This window comes from Choloepus didactylus, chromosome 10 (genome assembly GCF_015220235.1).
Source record: "Choloepus didactylus isolate mChoDid1 chromosome 10, mChoDid1.pri, whole genome shotgun sequence".
NCBI lineage: Eukaryota > Metazoa > Chordata > Mammalia > Pilosa > Megalonychidae > Choloepus > Choloepus didactylus.
In genome coordinates this window covers 125,925,208-125,943,246 of record NC_051316.1, presented here as the reverse complement: position 1 = coordinate 125,943,246, position 18,039 = coordinate 125,925,208, and the positions used below count along the sequence as shown (strand labels likewise).

At 47.1% G+C, this 18,039-nt stretch overlaps 1 protein-coding gene across 2 annotated transcripts in view; it reads left to right on the top strand.

Annotated features, from left to right (window-relative positions):
- COL15A1 (collagen type XV alpha 1 chain) overlaps nucleotides 1–11,692 on the top strand; it is a 113,853-nt gene extending 102,161 nt beyond the window's left edge. For both annotated transcript variants that reach the window (XM_037797014.1, XM_037797013.1), the window contains 7 exons: nucleotides 451–515; nucleotides 1,841–1,969; nucleotides 2,157–2,216; nucleotides 2,916–2,975; nucleotides 7,843–8,028; nucleotides 9,311–9,426; nucleotides 10,394–11,692. In XM_037797014.1, coding sequence (XP_037652942.1) covers nucleotides 451–515; nucleotides 1,841–1,969; nucleotides 2,157–2,216; nucleotides 2,916–2,975; nucleotides 7,843–8,028; nucleotides 9,311–9,426; nucleotides 10,394–10,607 — 830 coding nt within the window. In that variant the 3' untranslated portion in view covers nucleotides 10,608–11,692. The remainder of the gene's footprint in view (nucleotides 1–450; nucleotides 516–1,840; nucleotides 1,970–2,156; nucleotides 2,217–2,915; nucleotides 2,976–7,842; nucleotides 8,029–9,310; nucleotides 9,427–10,393) is intronic.
- The last annotated feature ends 6,347 nt before the right edge of the window (nucleotides 11,693–18,039 follow it).

The window sequence follows — 18,039 nt, the reverse complement described above, 5'->3', positions numbered from 1 at the left end:
GTGGCCAGGGTTCCTATCCCTGTGTCTTCCTGCCCTCTTCCAAGCCCACCTTCCACAACTCTTTGTGAGTCTGCCTCCTCTGCTCAGTGCTTGTCTCTTGGGGGGAGTAAGTGGTATCGGCCAGGACACTTTTGGATGCAAGTGACACAAAGCTCAACTCAAACGACAACAAAAGGAATGTCTTAACTTATAAAATGGGGAAGTACTAGGCACGGCTTGATCTTGGGCTACAGTCAAGGATCCTAGATCTTCCCCCAAACCAGCCAGTGTGGCCTGTGGAACCAGCTCAGATTGGCCGGGTCTGAGTCAAATGCTGGGCCCAGAGCATCCCAGATTCAGTTGCAAGGTGAGAATGGGGTATCGTGCCTGCTCCTCCCTGGTGGTCAGCTGACACCAAGGCATTTTTCAAAGAGTGTGTCCTTGTAACTTCCCCTTTCTGCTTTGTCTTAGCTGTGGCCCTTCCAGGCCCCCCTGGCCCTCCAGGACAGCCTGGGCTTCCCGGATCCAGAAACCTGGTCAGTGTTGTTATCGCCATGCATTCGTCGCTCCGCTTTGGATGATTTCTTTTGAAACTCCAACTATGGTGTTTAGAGGCTGGCAAGCCTTTTACTTTGGTATTGGCCTTCATGACAATAGAATGAGTGTAATTGCACAAACATTAAAGGGTGTTTATTATCTATTCCAATAAGACAGAGAACACAAAATCATTTATTATCAATGTTCTGCCCTTCTAATCCTTAATTGAGGAAGCTATAACAAGAACCAGTCAATCACATTATAGCAAGGAATATAAACAGAATATGGGCAATATCACAGCGGGGCCTGTGCTGGTCAGATCCCCTGGGTGATTCAGTGCTTCTCCCTGGTGCCACGGGACACCTTTTGTATATTTGTTACCGTGCAGATCACTGGAGCAGAGTACAGCACTTGGAGATCATTATAAAGCACAAAAAGGTGAACAAATACCTTACAAGGGCGTCAGGCATCCTAGGAAATCTCTGATTTTTGCTGGATTCTAGGCAGAAAGTTTTGGCTGCCCAAAAAAAGAAGTGTCAAGCAGATGATGGAATTTTGATACTTGACTGCTTTGGAGGATTTCTGTCATTTTGATGCATAAGTTCATTATCTTCAAGGAGAGGTGACAATTAATATTTTAAATAATCTTTCTCAGTTGAAATTTTTAGGGAAAAAAACCTTCTCTTGGCTGATATTTCTTTGAGGTCTGATGCTATTTAATAGATTTTTGCAGCTCCTACGTCTGCTGCTAGATGTGCTGAGACGGCTGTCTGACCTTTTGTCAGTTTTCTAGACTAGACAGAGAAATTATAGACCAGCATTTTCTATCATGTACTTAGTATTGTCACCACCCAGCTTGGCACAAGGCTTCAAGACCCAAGTCTAAGTGCTCGCTTGCATTTCTTATTCCAAACGAAAGCAAAGTTGAAGCTCTTTAAGGAACAGCACGAGATAACACCATATAAAAATGTCAGTGCCACTGAGCAGCTTAAAAAATGGAAGTGGCCAAACTTACTGATGATTTTGTTTATGCCCAAACCTAGCAAAGTCTCTGCTTGCAGTTTTTACATGGATTTGTACTCTTAGAAAATTATCTTCTATGTTTTAATTCATTTATTGTCCTTTATATTTGTGTTGCAAAGTGATACTTGTTTTTGTTTTATCAAAAATCATCCTCTTTGGCTATGAATGAAGTTTTAGATCTTCATGTGGCACAGTAAGCCATTTGAGGGCACGGCTCGTATTTGACTAGAGGGGCCGGTTTTCTCATCTTATGCTGCTGCTGTAATAACTGCAGTGTTCAGAATTTGAAATGATCTGACAGGTCACATCATTCAGCGACATGGATGACATGCTGCAGAAAGCACATTTGGTTATAGAAGGAACATTCATTTACCTGCGGGACAGCACGGAGTTTTTCATACGGGTCCGAGATGGTTGGAGAAAATTACAGGTAATTCTTAAATTTCCTTTAACAAAACTGCCTCCTGATATCCTCTAAAAATAATAACCCACCCTTAGAAAAAAGAATGATGGTTGTTATTAAAAACAATAACCTGCAAATGCCATTTTTCTGTTTTGAAAATTGGGAAATGGTTTCTAATGGGGGTTTCATTTTCAACATACCGTTTTCCTTACAGCTGGGGGAACTGATCCCCATTCCTGACGACAGCCCGCCACCCCCCGCGCTTTCCAACAACGTGAGTAGTTTCCGGGCCTGGTTGCTCCTTCCTTTACTGGGACCCCCTTGGTATCTAGCACTGAATTCTACAGATTCCGCACAGCCAGCTCCGTGGGTGGAAGCCCTGAGATTACCAGGTGGCGACAGAATGTTCTCACAGTGGGGTTGAGGGAGAGCTGGACTCAGAGGCCAGAGACTGGCTGGCTACTTCCAGGGAGTGGCTGAAAACTCCAGGCAAGGGGCTTCCCCTCTCCCAGCCTCAGTTTACTCATCTGTGAAATTGTTGGTTGACATAAGCAATCTGGAAGAGCACCTTAATGTTTGGCACTCTGAGACTTCTTTACCTGATACGAACATTGTCCATTTTTAGTCTTACAGCAACCCCAGGAGGTGGGTACTCTTATCCCCATTTTGCAGATGGGGAAACTGAGGCTCTGAAGAGACTTGCTCTGTTAAGCAAACAAGTTGGCCATGAACATGGACTTTCTTGGTTCAGTGTTCCTTCTAAAAGGCTTGGCAACATTTCCTCCCTTTCTAGGGATGGTCTTTTTACTCGAGCATGAAACTCTTCACAGTTAAGAGTGGCCCAAGAGACTTTGACAAACTATTTAAAGTGTCTTCTCTAGAAACTTGCACTTGCACCTCAGTGCATTCTGAAGAATAGATTGAATGCACATTCAAAACCATTTGTGTTTTTTTTTTCTCTTTTACTTAACAGCCACATCAGCCGCAGCCTCCACTGATGCCTATTTTAAGTACCAATTCTCAGAAGCCTGCAGTAAGTACAGTTCATGCATTCACTCTGCAAATACTTCGTGTCTGCTGGGGGCAGGTCCCCGTGCTTGGCACATGGTTCTTACCCTCAATGTGCCAACCAGGCAGTTACAACACAGTGTAACAAGGTGTTTGGGCCAGAAGTTGAGACAGGAGTGACACATTTGGTCATTGATTGTATATGGGACAGTGTTCTAGTTTGCTAATGCTGCTGGAATGGATTGGCTTGTATAAAAGGGGGTTTATTTGATTACACAGTTCCAGTCTTAAGACCATAAAGTGTGCAAGGTAACACATCAGCGATTGGGCACCTTCACTGGAGGATGGCCAATGGTGTCCGGAAAACCTCTGTTAGCTGGGAAGGCATGTGGCTGGCATCTGCTGCAAAGTTCTGGTTTCAAAATGGCTTTCTCCCAGGACATTCCTCTCTAAGCTGCAGTTCCTCAAAGATGTCACTCTTAGTTGCACTTGGGGTATTTGTCCTCTCGTAGCTTCTCCAGAGCAAGAGTCTGCTTTCAATGGCCATCTCCAAACTGTCTCTCATCTGCAGCTTCTGTGCTTTCTTCAAAGTGTCCCTCTTGGCTGTGGCTCCTCTTCAAAATGTCACTCACAGCTGCACTGAGTTCCCTCTGCCCGTCAGCTCATTTATATGGCTCCAGTGACTCAACTTAGACCCACCCTGAATGGGCGGAGCAACACCTCCATGGAAATTATCCAATCAGAGTCATCACCCACAGCTGGGTGGGGCGCATCTCCAAAGAAACACTCAAAGAATTACAATCTAATCAGCACTGATAATGTCTGCCCACACAAGATTACATCAAAGATAATGGCGTTTGAGGGACACAATATTTTCAAACTGGCACAGACAGTGGGGACAAGAGAGAGGTCAGGAACAATGTCCAGGCTTCTGTTTGGTTAATTGGGTGAGGAGATTTTCCCTCCCAGGGATCATTGAGTTGCCAGGAATAGAGATCCCCATGTACTATTCCTTCACTAGCTTAGGTGACGGAGAACTTGCTCAGATAACTAAAGGACCCTCAAGGAGCTCGATTTCAGGTAGCATGACCTGGCCTTGTGGACCCTTGTCCCTATTAGTTGGCCCTGCTGTCTCTTCCAACTTCTGTAAGGGTCTTTCTCCCTGCCTGCCCCCACCCCAACACACAGATGCAGGCAGCATCAGCTTGCAGAGAGCGGGCCCAGCTCCATGTGATCTCACAACTGCAGGGCCAGGACTACCTGACTGAGTTCAGAGCCTGGGAGAGGCCGTCTGAGGTCAGCTGGGACCAACTGCCCACTCCAGAGCAGTCAAGAGTGGCCAGGAGGGTGCGGTCAAACGGCGTAAGGCCACCCCTTTTAGCGTAGGTGGTGATGGCAGTGCTGACATGCTCCGAGGAGGACATGTGTGGGGCACAGTGGGTCTGAGGTCCCCGTGGGCCACCTGAGTGGGGAATCCCAGGAGGCCGTAGGGTACAAAAGCCCAAAACCGCACAGGGGGTGTGGCCTGGAGATACAGATGTGGGGGTCTTGAGCAGGGCAATGGCGATGGCGATGGTGGAGGGGGTAGGGTACCCCAAAGAGAATCAATCCAGTGAGAAGAGAATAGACTGTGAGGAGCAAAAGACAAGAAGGAAGTGATGAACAGTATGAGAAGGGAGCAGAAGGGACCTGAGACGACACAGCCAAAGAGGAAGAAAATGCCACACGAGGTCATAACCAACAACCTCAAATGCAGCCAAGCGGGCCATAGAAAGTGCTAAAAGGTGTCCTTCAAATTTAGAAACTAGAGAAAGCATTTCAGTGGGCTGGAGGGACCCCACAAGATTCTAGTGTGTAGAGGAGTAAATGGAGGTAAGGAAAGAGAGAAGCGAGTGTAGCTGAGGATTCAAAAACTTAGCTTGCAGGGGAGAAGGAAGTTGGGGCAAGGGTTTTTGAAATAACATTTTTCTTCTGCAGAGACCCTGTCTTTTTTTAATTAAAAATTTTATTTTGAGATAATTGAAGATTCTTCTGCAGTTCCAGTTAATAAGATAGTTTTCCTCAATGGTAACATCTTGCAAACTGTAGCACATGACACCCAGCAGAGTGACATTGATGCAGGCAAGACACAGGTTTCTGCCACCTCAAGGATCCCTACTTTTGCCTTTTTGTGGGCACACCACCCTCCTCCTGCCCTCCTCCTCTTCCCAATTTAATAGCATTTAAAGTGAAAAAAAAAATACATATTCATTCTTGTATGTGATGATGCATATAGTATGAATGGAGAAGAAAATAGTCAATCACGTAGAACTCTGCTGAAACCACAACCATCCCAAGAAATAACCATTTGAACATTTTGGTCATTGTGAGTTTATTGTTTTCATAAAAATGATACATATTCATTATAAAAATGTTCCAGCAATTAGAGAAATACAAATCTGATAGCAAAAAAGTCCTGAATCTGGCCATGCAGATACAACCACCACTCCAGACATTATTTCTTGGTACATCCCTTTAGAAAGGGGAGGTGGGAGATGGGGGGAAATGGGGGCATGGCAGAGAAGACACCCTCACTGCACACCTTTTCTGGCCCCCCCTGGAATCTCATCTGCAGCATGGGGGCCTCCCTTATGTGGACCCCACCCAGACACAGACCGTGTTACCGTTAGAAAACACGGTCCTAAATAGTCAGGCCTGCTTGATCCCCTATCAAACAGAGAAACCAGTCTCTGCTTTGGTGAGAAGGTTGAGTTTATTGAAGATGCATCAACAAGGAACTGGAGGGAAAAAACACTTTCCAAGACCAGTTCAGAGTGAGAAGAGTAGTTTGGGCTTTTATAACGCAAAACAGACAAAGAAATGGCCAGAATCCAGAAGAAAGCAGAAGGGAAAAAAAAATAGAGAAAGCTGTTTGGTCACTTCTCCTGTTATCTTGAAGTCCTCCCCTCATTCAGGCTTGTTTTTCAGTTTTTCAAGAAGGGACTGCTTATCAGACTATATGGTTATCCTCCTGTAGGCAACGCTGGGAAAGTCCCTGAGAACAGGGAGTAAGTTTTTTGTTGTTGTTGAGATTAGAGCAACAGCAAGTTATTTAACAAGGGCTTTTTACACTTAGAGTAACTCGAGGCTGCTTGAGTGAGGTCATCTTAATAAACAGGTTTTTTTTTTTCTTTTTTCCTTTTGGCTACTGAAGACTACACTAAGCGTTTCCCAGCTAAAGAATTATATTGAGTATTTGCTACTTATCCCGCTATCAGTTGGAGTCTGGTGAGAGCGGAGGCCCCGGCCTCGAATGCCAGGGTCTCCAGAGGCCCGAGAGGGAGGCCAGCAGGGCCAGAGGCTGTAGAGCTCCATGGCAAGGCCGGGCTTTACCTGTAGGGGGGACATCTGGTGGTCTAGGAGGGCCCTGGTGAGTGACGAGCCCCGAAGCCCCCGTCTTGCCGTCGGGGAATATTCTTGGCTCCCTCAGTTGCTTCCGTGGGGTCCTTTCTGGGTTTTGCTCCTCACCGTCCATCCTCTTCCCTCTGGTTGGTCCCCTTTGGGGAGTCCTACCCCCTCCACCACTTCCACCCTCCAATGCTCTACCCAGGACTCCCAGGTCTCCATCTCCGGATGGACCCCCGTGCAGGGTTTTGGGCTTTCATATCGTACTGCCTCCTGGGATTCCCCACTCAGATGGTTTATGGGGACCGCAGACCCGCCAGGGCACCCAGTGTGCTCCTTGTCACGGGCACAAGGCCCTGCTGTCCGGAAGGCTGCGGGCGGTCACAGCTCAGCCAGGGTCTGCGGGTGCTGCTGGCCCCGTCCTCTGTGGAGCTAATGAGGACAGGGGGATCTGGGGGAGGATGAGAAAGACACTGGGGGCAGGGCAGGCTTGGCGTCTGTCCTCCTCGCAATGGGAAGCCAAGGGGCAGTGAAAGGGAGATGTCAGGGGAAGTGTAAGGAGCACCTGGGCAGCCTGAGCCAGCTGGAGGCTGCACATGCAGAAGGTGCCAGCGCAGAGCCCCTCGGTGCCGGGGACGGACAGAGGCTTTGCTTGGACGGGAGCCAGTGTGGAAAGGGGGAGATGTGCCGACCATCTCCTGTACCCCCGCGTGGGGCTCACCACGGGTCCTTGGGTTTAAGATATTTAAAATTATTTTTTTTTCCGGGCACCTGGGGCTCAGGGCCTGCTGCGGCCTCCCCAGCCCTGTGCCAATGAGATTGAGGAGCAGGGATGAGGGTCCTCGATAGCAGGCTGTGTTCCGAAAGAGACAGCGAGAGAGAGGGTTGGGGAGAGGGCAGTAAGGGTTTGGGCTGGGTTTTGGCAGACAAAGTGTGGGAGAAGACAGACTGGGCAGGGAGATGAAGCTGACTCATTGTATGACCCCTGGTTTCCAAAAGGCTCCCTCCCAGCAGCCTTGGGGACCACCATCTGCCCTTCTCCTGCCCAGGCCTTTCCTTCCTGGCCCCTCAGTGGGCAGCAGGCAGACAGCTTAGTGCAGCGATGGGGTGCAGGACCAAAACCAGCTTAAAACCCCGACCCAGGCAGGTGACAGGGCTAGGGACAGACCCAGAGGTCTCCCTAATGGCTGGAGGGCTGGGTTCAGATCTCTGAAGTGCTTTATTTGGTGGAAGCAGTGTTTTGCTTTGTTTTCTCCTATAAGGCAGCCTTCTCTACCACGTAGAGCTGTTCAGAATGAAGCAGACTGCTTTGGGAGACCACGAGCTCTCCTTCACTAGAGACGGCAAGCAGAGGCTGAAATCCCAATGCTAGCTAGAGATGATCGCTAACGTGCCTTCCCTCCTAAGGAGTCTGGAATCGTCTTAGGAATGTGAGATGATGACGGCGGCTGGAGTTTGCCTTCAGCTCTTTCAAGTGAGGGTTGTCTGTCTCGCTTAATTGTCTGCAGCTGCACTTGGTGGCTCTGAACACGCCATTTTCTGGGGACATCCGAGCCGATTTCCAGTGCTTCCGGGAGGCCAGGGCTGCAGGGCTGTTGTCCACCTACCGAGCATTCTTATCCACCCATTTGCAAGATCTCTCCACGGTTGTGAGGAAAGCAGAGAAATACAGCCTTCCGATAGTGAACCTCAAGGTAAGGGCATGCTCCCCAGGCCTTCCACACCCTCTGGCCTCCTTCCCCAGGGACCGAAGGCAGTTGCCGCTCCAGGATGTCAGCAGGAGTGTGCTGGCTCCAGGCTGTGTGACTTTGCGCAAGTTGCTTTCCCTCTCTGGACCTCAGTTTTTCTATATTCACAGCGACCCTTCCTTCTTGGCTGGTCTGTGATTCTTGGAGCAACAGGAGGGGTGGTGATAACCCCTTTCATTCAGATGGTTTTTGTTTTGTTTGCTTTGTTTGTGTATCCATTATCTTAATAGATACCTCCAATAAAAAATGGTCAGTTTATCAGATGAAGAAACCAAGGTTCAGAGGAAGAAAGCAGTTTGGTCAGAGGCACTGCAGACTAGGATTAGGGACCCTGGCTCCTGGGCCTGGGTCTCGGGGTCCCGCCCAAGGAGGCCTCCTGCAGGGCATCCTCTGAGAGCCCCAGAGAACAGCCTGCAAATGCTGATGTCAGGACACAGGCCTTAGGCACTGTACCCTGCCTCCTGGTTTGGGGCTCTGTGTGCATCTAGGCTGGCAAAGCCTGGCAGATGTTTCTCTGCCCCCCATTTGCTGGCAGGGCCTCACGGGATCCCTCAGTTGTACCATGAAAGCTGCCGTCTCCTTCTGGGCAACAGGGGAACGGGGAAGTTCGGCCATTGCTCACGTACCTCCTTGCACCTGATGCTAAATAGACCTCAAAGGAACTTCCTGCCCCTTTGGTCCCTGTAACTCCCATATCCCAGTTGGGAACCTCGAGGCTAACAAGTTCCATCCTGAGCCCAGACCCTGCACTTTCCATCTCCTCTCCCAGGGTTGTTGTCTTCCACCACATTGACCCTCTCAGATTATTTTTGACCTTGGCTTTCCCTGCAAGAGACCAGGTTCCTTCTGGAAAAGGGCTAAGAGATTCATCTCCTTGTCACCCACAGTGGAGACTGGTACAAGGCCCGGCCTGAAGTTGAAGCTCCGAGTATACATACAACATTTGGAAAATAACAGTAATAATATAGATCTAAACCACACTTTTGATGGGGAGGAGCCTGATACACACGTTACTCCCAAGAAACGAGACAGGAAAATCAGAAGGGTTCAAGGATGGATTCTAAAATCAGACCCCAAATATGCCCTGAGTTTCACTGTGCCCAGGCTCTGGGTTGGGATTGGAGGCTTTGGTGTGAAGTAGCATCTGGGGCTTGAAAAATGAGTGAAAAGCTAATCTGTCTGCAGGCTGATGGCATAGGGATTCTGACACGGCATTTTGTCTCCATAGGGCCAAGTGCTTTTTAATAACTGGGACACGATTTTTTCTGGCAACGGAGGCCGGTTCAATGCACATGTGCCCATATACTCCTTTGATGGCCGAGATGTAATGACAGATCCTTCTTGGTAAGTAGGGGTGGTAGCCCTGATGGTATCTGGTGCGAAAGATGGTTTTAGGAGACATCCTAATGAGGGGAAGCCTTTATCAGCTGCCCTCTGGGGTGTTGCCAGCATAATGCCTTGGAGAGTCAACCACGGGCTGTGGGACATGCCTTGGCCTTGGAGCAAGGAGGCCCAAGTCCAGTAGCTCCATATGGAAACTTGTTCAGGGGCCTTTCACTTCTGAGGCTCAGCAGCCTTGCCTGGAAAATGGGAGAAGATAGTCATACGTGTGCCTTGGGATTGTTGTGAGAATTAAATGAGTATGTGTGAGAGCATCTAGCACACAGGAGGCACTTAGTAAGTGGTAAGTGATGATGCCCCTGGTGATTCTGTAACCCTATTCTGTGAGTTGTCCTCTAATGCTTTGAAAATTATGTGTGCTTTGCAGAATAGGACAACTCTGCCAACTTTCCCTGGGTACCTGTTCTATGCCAGGCCTAGAAGGCACAGTAATAAGCCTACATGGCTAGGCCCTTACGTGGCTCAATCTGTGGGCACACAGACACAGATGAGCTCTAATCTTAGACAGAATACTATCGTTAGAAAGTGGAGACACATAACATTACAGGAGCACAGAGGAAATATCCATTCTTATTTGGGGGCAAAAATCAGAGAAGCCTTCACACAAGAGGAGTCATTTATTGGACTTTGATAGATAAGAAGATGAAAATGAGAGAGAGGCTCCCCCAGACTAAGGGATCTCAGAACAAGGGTTCAAATTCCCAAAAGCAGAGGGGATAACTGGAGAACACGTACAAGCTGCGTGTGGTTGGAATATTATGCAGCCAGAGAGTTGGAAAGAGTGATGAGGATAGAGAAGTGGTTTGTGATCACGTCGTGGTAGTCCCCAGACTTAAGCCAGTTTGCTCAGCGAGATATATGACAACGAAGTGTAATTCCAAAATGTAACGTGATAAAATTTACTCCGTAGGCCCCAGAAGGTCGTTTGGCATGGCTCCAGCCCCCACGGGGTCCGCCTGGTGGATAACTACTGTGAAGCGTGGCGAACCGCGGACGGGGCGGTCACGGGATTCGCTTCCCCGCTGAGCACGGGGCTGATTCTGGGCCAGAAGGCCTATAGCTGTGCCAACAGCCTGATCGTTCTGTGTATCGAAAACAGTTTCATGACCGACGCGAGGAAGTAACCATCTTCCGAAGATTCATAAGAGTTTTCCCAATTTTCTTATGTGAAAAGTTGACACTGAAATTTTAAAAGTGTTTAAATGTTGTAAATATTACAGCTTTTTATCACACATTCGTCACGTCAACAACCAAAGAAAACATACCTCAGTACACTCAAAATTGAAGACATAAAGGACTCAGATCAAAGACAAAATCTGATCCGCATGCTGGTGCTAGATTCTGTGGGAAAGCCCCACGCGGCGTGACGGGAATGCTTTCCCACACAGGTTGAGAGCAAGTCGGAAACAAAGGCATGGCGCTCTGCCCACCGCGTTCCTTAGAGAGTCATTTCCTCCTTTTTGCCATTGTTGTTGAGTGTAAGACGTCCTTCATGTTTTCTTACAAATTCATTTTTTAGAACCGTTACCCCTTTCTAAGTTATATGCAGACCAAATGCTTCATTCTTTAACACGCACCCATCGTTCGGAACCGCTGTCCACACGGAGAAACAGAGCTGTTCAAATGATCCTACTTGTGTTTACTGATATTATCGGACTTTAATTTTTTTCCCCCTAAAATTTTACTGCCATCATGCTTTAGGAGATGTTTATTTTCAGATTTTAGTACGGCATCTGTTTATATAACTCTGACTTGTTGGGAAAACTGAAACTCCAAATTGTCTGAAACTAGAAAACAAACAGCACACAATTATCTTTCCCTTGCTGCCCCCCCACACCCTGATTTTATTACTTCATTTGTCAACTCCAGAAATATAACTGCAACATTTACTGAAACAAAAAGATTTGTAGGGATGAATTTTCTAAGATATGTGTATCTCCATGCTGTATGCTTTGATTTTTTTTTTCCCTTGTGAGTGAACATAAAAACATCTTTTCCAGGTGCTTTCTTCTGTTTGACTTTTCTTTTCCCTAGTTCCTTTATTTCCCATACCGATCTGGAAGTTGACCTGGGATGGCCTTGCTAATCACGTCACTGTGCTTGTGCTACCCCTCAGGAAGCGCTCAGAGAACAAGTCGATTTTTGTTTGTAAACATTAATTGAAATTTCATTTAATTTAAAAGTAATTAAAAATTTTAATTGAAAAAGATTTTCCCTGCATGCTTCTCTGCTCCTGCCTGGTGTCTCCCACTTGGTGGGGGCAGAGTGGGGTGGGTAGAAGAACCTGAGACTGGGAAACAGGATGTATTGTGACTTTGCTGTTTCAATGCATGACATTTGACAAGTGCCTGCCTCTTTCTATCAGGGAGGTTGGGTTAAGATCATCATCATCATATCATCTCCCAGTTATTAAACATATTAATAAATTATGACCCATTTACTTTTTTCTTTATTGCCATTAATATATATAACACAAAATTTCCCATTTTAACCATTTTAAGTGTACACTATAGTGGATTTAATTATATTCACAATGTCCACTGTGGGGTGGGGGTCGGGGCAGAGCTCAAAGAAAGCAAGCCTCCTGTGGCTTAACCCTTGGAGAGGTTGTTGAGGCTCAGACCCTTCGCCTTTCCTGCATCTTCGTGAGCTGGGAGAGCGCATCCCCGGCTCTGCCAGAAGGTGACACTGAATCCACCCCAACTCCACGCAGACTCAGAATGAGGGTCAGAATCCTGGACCTGGCATCCAAGACCCTGACTCAACATTGGCCCCACACAAGCTCTCCGGTCACATCTCCCAATCCAGAAGCCACAAGCCTGGTGTCCTTGTGGCAACCCAAGCAAGCCACAGAGGCCCCATGGCAGGAAAGCCTTCATCTCTCTAGGTCTAGCCCATCCTTCTGCCAATGGCCAGTGCAAATTCTGCTTCATCCATCATAAATCCCCTTTTTTCCAACCCACCTGCCTTTTGTCACGCTTCCTCTTCTGAAAACCTGAGGTGTCTCACATCTGACTCTTGTCACACAATTGAAACATGGTGACTAAAGCGTCTCCAAGCTTTCAGTGCCTGGAGGCCTTTTTGAGTACACCTCCAGGCTGGAAAGGAGACTAACACTCTTAAGGTACATACGATACGGGAAGGAAGACGTGCCCCCATGGTTCATCTTTACTGGTCTTTTGGATCCTTGCTCTGGGTCCATACTGCAGACATTCAAGTCCTAAAGCCTGTGGCATCCAACGTCACCTGTCAAGCAACAGAACCAGAAGAACAGAAAAGGCCACCACATCCATGCCAGGGGGCATGAACTTTGCAGACAGAAAAGGGATGGAGAAGGTAGCCTGAGATGGGAATGGGGGACGGTGATCACAAGGAAGATGGTCTAGGGAAATCCTCTCTGCCAGCCTAGAATTGGCCACATCCTGGTGAACCCCAGAAGCCTAGGACCCAGACTCTATGCCCTGAAGGAAAACCAGGGGAACAAAGGGATTGGGCCATAGGAGTCACCCCCCTAGTTCCTGCATCCTTTGCACATTATATGGCTCGGACAATGCCACGTCACTCGATTCTGAAGGGAGTGCGAGAAGGAGACGGCGCGGGATCAGCAACCCAGTACAGCTGAGTACTTGTCTAGACACCCTGTATTAGTCAATAATGGAAACACAGCTCAAATTAATGTAAGCAGAAGAAAAAAAAAAAGAAAAGAATGGATAGGCTCATGAAACCAGGAAGGGCAGGCAGGGGAGCCAAAGACATGCTCACTTGATCAGCTCTCCATCTCTTTCTTTCTCCGTCCTGCTCCTGCTTTGCTCCACATATGACTTCCTTCCCTCCAGCTGAGGACAGGAGCCCATCAGGCAGGAGTTGTTGGCAGATAGCTCCAGGCTTAAGTTACTGCATGGCAGAGAGTGACCACACGGGAAAGAGAAGACCTTCTCGTCTCTCTGGGACTGTGTTAGGTTCAGAGCTGTTCAAGAATCCACAGAACGCAGCGAGTCATGGTTTAAGTAGAGAGTTTAAGGTTTATTAGAGGAAGAAAGCAGAAGAAAGCAGGTGGGAGCCATCAGAAAAGAAAGAAAGGAAAAAACGGCTCCAGCCCTCTTTCTGAGAGCAGCATTTCTTAAAGGAAAAACCCACGTTGGGTGTTGGGGGGGAAGGGTCCTGCCGAGTGTGTTCTGGGCCTTGATTGGGTGAGTGCTTACCAGTTTCTGCTCACTGGTTACTAGGGTTTTAACACACTACTCTTCTTTGATGTGCACTGTATTATCTATGTGGAGGAAGCAGGCCTTCTGGCTTGTTTGTGGTCATTCATCTTATGGGCATATCTGATCTTGCCTTGTCCACCCCCTGGGTCCAGGTGCCACTGTGACTGGGATTTCTAAAACAGCCTTCAACCCTTAGTTTATGGTGCACCTGGTATCTGTGAGATAAGCAGCAGGGCCCCTGGATCAGACATTCCTTCTATATGTTAGACTCTTTTTTCTGGGGTCTGACAGAGTGTATTAATTCCAGGCGTGTATTAATTCCAGCCCCTTTGGTCCCTGTAACTCCCATATCCCACTTGGGAACCTCAAGGCTAACACGTTCTCTCAGCGTGTCTTCCACCACATTGACCCTCTCAGATCATCTGTGAGTACACACTGGTACGGCTCTACCCGCTGTTGGGGAAGTCCCCCAGGGACCCTGGCCCCTGCCCCTCTGCTCATCCTCCCCTTAGTCCAACAAGTGAAGTGTTACCATCTGGGCCACTAGGGCCTCCAGCACTCAGCCCTGGCACTAGGCTGGATCCCTTGTGATTGGCAGTAGTGGTGCCATGGCCACAGTTAAATCATCTGATTATCCCCACACCTAAGTCTGCATTCCAGTCCCTGAGTTCCAAGAAGGACCCCAAGTACTCTGCTATCTGATGAACTGGTAGAAAGGGATTGCCTCCTCCACCTCTCCTTCCCTCAAACCTGCTCCTTTTCCTCTCGCCCCTCTCAGTGAATGGCATCACTATCCATCCAGTAGCCTGGGAGCCAGTTATTCATTCATTCATTCACTCATTCATTCAACAATACAATGGCAATACAATAACTGAATGCCTTCTTAGATGTGGTAGCAATAGCAGTGGTAACTATTATGGTGATGATTATCAACCATGAAATAAGTGCTAGGAAGTTCAACAAAGTCTGGATATTTCCATGATGACAATTTTGATTTTTAAGTGTCAAAATACTTTTAAAATACCTTGGGGCATTCTTGCTCTACTGCATGCATTTGATCTTCCATTGGTGCCTCTCTTACCTTCTGTAGGATACCTGTTCACACCCCCAGGCTGGCCTCCTGGCCTCTGGCTTCTCCCCTCCAGTTGATTCGGGAGAGAGAACTTTCTAGAAAGCCTACACATGAGGATTCATTTACAAGCAGTTGATTTGGGAGGTGACCCCAGGAAACACCGGTAGGGGAGCAGGGCTCCCCCGTGCAAGGCAGCCTTTATAGTTTGGTGGGTGCTATTGTGACGTTAGTTGAACATACTATTGCACACTGTGGGTCACTGGGCTGTACTCTCTGCTTAGGAAATCTGGGAGCCAGCACAGAACAAGCACTGAAGTTTCCGAACTACGGGACATCTGGCCAGCCTTGCTCAGGCAGAGTGGGCTGAGGCCCCCAGAGAAAGCTGTCAGGCAAAGTGAGGCTGCCGCTGGTGACTGGAAATCGGAAGTAGGCCTGGCAATGGGCAGGTCTGATGTGTGCGGGCAGGCGCCACAGAATGCCCTATTGGACACAGGCTAACTGAGAAGGTGCTCAGGTCCTATTTCAAGATAGCAATTTGAGCTTACAGTATTGTCCTCTCCTTCCCCAAATCTTATTGAGATGATTAAAACAATAAAAATAAAAGAATCTGCAACCCCATTGCTAAATAAGGAAGAACAAAATCAACTAGGCAAAAACCCTGAGAGCTTTCTGGAAGATATAAGCATGGTATGGTTGGATGTCTTACAGTCCCCGCCAAGGCCAGACCTGCCTGTGAATCTGCTGTGACGCTGACACCCACAGGGCTGTGCCAGCAGGGGCTGGGGACAAAGGCTGGAGAGCAGCTCGGGGTCAGGGATGGGGGTCAGCAAAGTGACTCACTCACTTGCTGACAGTCCCCAGAACAGCTATCAGTCCTTTCCAATATAGACTTTCCTCTTCATAAATATCAACACAACAATAAGCACCAGTCACCTGAGGAGATTCGGCAACTTCAAAAAAGGAAACCCATGGTACAATTGGAGCACATGGCTTCCATTAAAAATAATTGTCACACAGGGTGATTGTGAAGACCTTGTGGATCACACCCCCTTTATCTAGTGTATGGATGAGTAGAAAAATGGGGATAAAAACTAAGGGACAAATGGGGTGGGATGGGGGGATGATTTGGGTGTTCTTTTTTCACTTTTATTTTTTATTCTTGTTCTGGTTCTTTCTGATGTAAGGGAAATGTTCAGAAATAGATTGTGGTGATGAACGCGTAACTACGTTATACTATGGACAGTTGATTGTACACCATGGATGATTATATGGTGTGTGAATGTATTTCAATAAAACTGAATCTAATTAAAAAAAGATAAATGAAAGACAAAAAAAAATAATAATTGTCGCAGAAAACAAGAGATACTTTTTAAAAAATTCAAATTTGGGTTGTCAGAGAAATTCCAGAGGGTAAAAGAAACAGGGGATGGACTACTAGGTGAACAAGAAACAGTCCTTGAAAACAGCATGCATGATTGTATGCTCCCCAAATAAAATGGAATTATAGCACATATGCTGTTGAAAACTGATTCAGTGACTTAATGGATAAACTCATAAGAGCAAATGTGATCCTCTCAGAGCACAAAAGGTAAGTGTATGAGATAAAAGTCGAGAGAGGGAGAATAGACATCATGTTCCAGTATTTCTGGAACGGAGTTAGAAGTAAGGAAGAAGAGTGGATGAAGACAAGTGGGGCAGATTGGACTGTGTGCCCCAGTTTGGACGTGTGCTTGGTCTTGGTCTGCTTTCTGGTGGGTGTGGACCCATCTGAAGATGTTACTTCAGTTAAGGCGTGGCCCAAGTTTAATCCTATTACTGGAGACCTTTATAAACAATATGAAATTCAGACAGAGAGAAAGTCACGGGAAGAAGCAGGAAGTCAAAGGAACCTGGAGGGGAAAGAAGAAGACACCGCCATGTGCTTTGCCATGTGACAGCAAAGCCGAGGACCGAGGATCACCGACAGCCCCAGAACACCACAGTCTTCAGGGAGAAAGCGTTGCCAGGACACTGCTTCATTTGGGCTTCTCCTAGCCTCCAAACCATGGGCCAATATTTTCTCATGGTTAAGAAAACCCATTGTGTGGTATTTGTTTTAGCAGCTGGGAAACTAAGACAGCAACTTTCCTGAGCTGATAAATAGCTTCATCTACAAATCAAAACTCTTCAAAGAGTGCCAAGCAGAATTGTCCTAAAAGATGCACCCCAAGATATATTTGGTTACTGTGCCAGTTTGAGTGTATTGTGTCCCCCAAATGCCATTATCTTTATAGTCTTGTGTGGGGCAGAAGTTTTGGTGTTGGTTAGATTTACTTGGAGTGTGCCCCACCCAGCTGCGGGAGATAATTTTGATGAGATGTTCCCATGGAGGCGTGGCCCCGCCCATTCGGGGTGGGCCTTGATCAGTGGAGCTATATAAATGATCTGACTTGGGGGGAAGAAAGAGAGTGCAGCTGGGAGTGATGTTTTGAAGAGAAGCAAGCTTGCTAGAAAGGCACGTCCTGGGAGAAAGCCGTTTTGAGGCCGGAGCTTTGGAGCAGATGCCAGCTGCCTTCCTAGCTAACAGAGGTTTTCCGGAGACCATTGCCCATCCTCCGGTGAGGGTACCCGATTGCTGATGTGTTACCTTGGATGCTTTGTGGCCTTAAGACTGTAACTGTGTAGTGAAATAAACCCCCGTTTTATAAAAGCCTATCCATCTCTGGTGTTTTGCATTCTGCAGCATTAGCAAACTAGAACAGTTACGTTTCAGTATTTCAAGGATATTGTAAAAATTCTAAAAACTTTCATCCAGAAAGAGATTCAGACTGGCATGGGAGTTCTCATTCGCAATATTAAAAATGGCAAGACAGTGGATACTACAAAATCCTGTGGATTAAGAATTATGACATTAAAATTTTACAGACAGCCAAAATTTCATGTATGGGAACAAAAGAGAGACACTTTTGGAAATTTAAAGACTCAAAATTAAAGCATCCATGTCCTCCTTCTGAGGAACAAACTTCTTGGAAGAATTATAAGCATAGGAAAATTAATGGATAATTAAGATCTCACAAAGTAGAGAAACTTGTATGTTCTATAACTATGATGAGAAGGAGTCAGGAGATGTTATGGTGACATCTATATCAATGCATGCCAATGTGTTTGGGTGCACCATATGTGGAATGAGGTGGTGTGCTTGTCTGAATCTGTTCTGCACCCCACAAAAGCCATGTTCTTCTAATTCAAATCTTATGGGAGCAGACCTATTGTAGGTGAGATCTTTTGATTAGGCTGTTT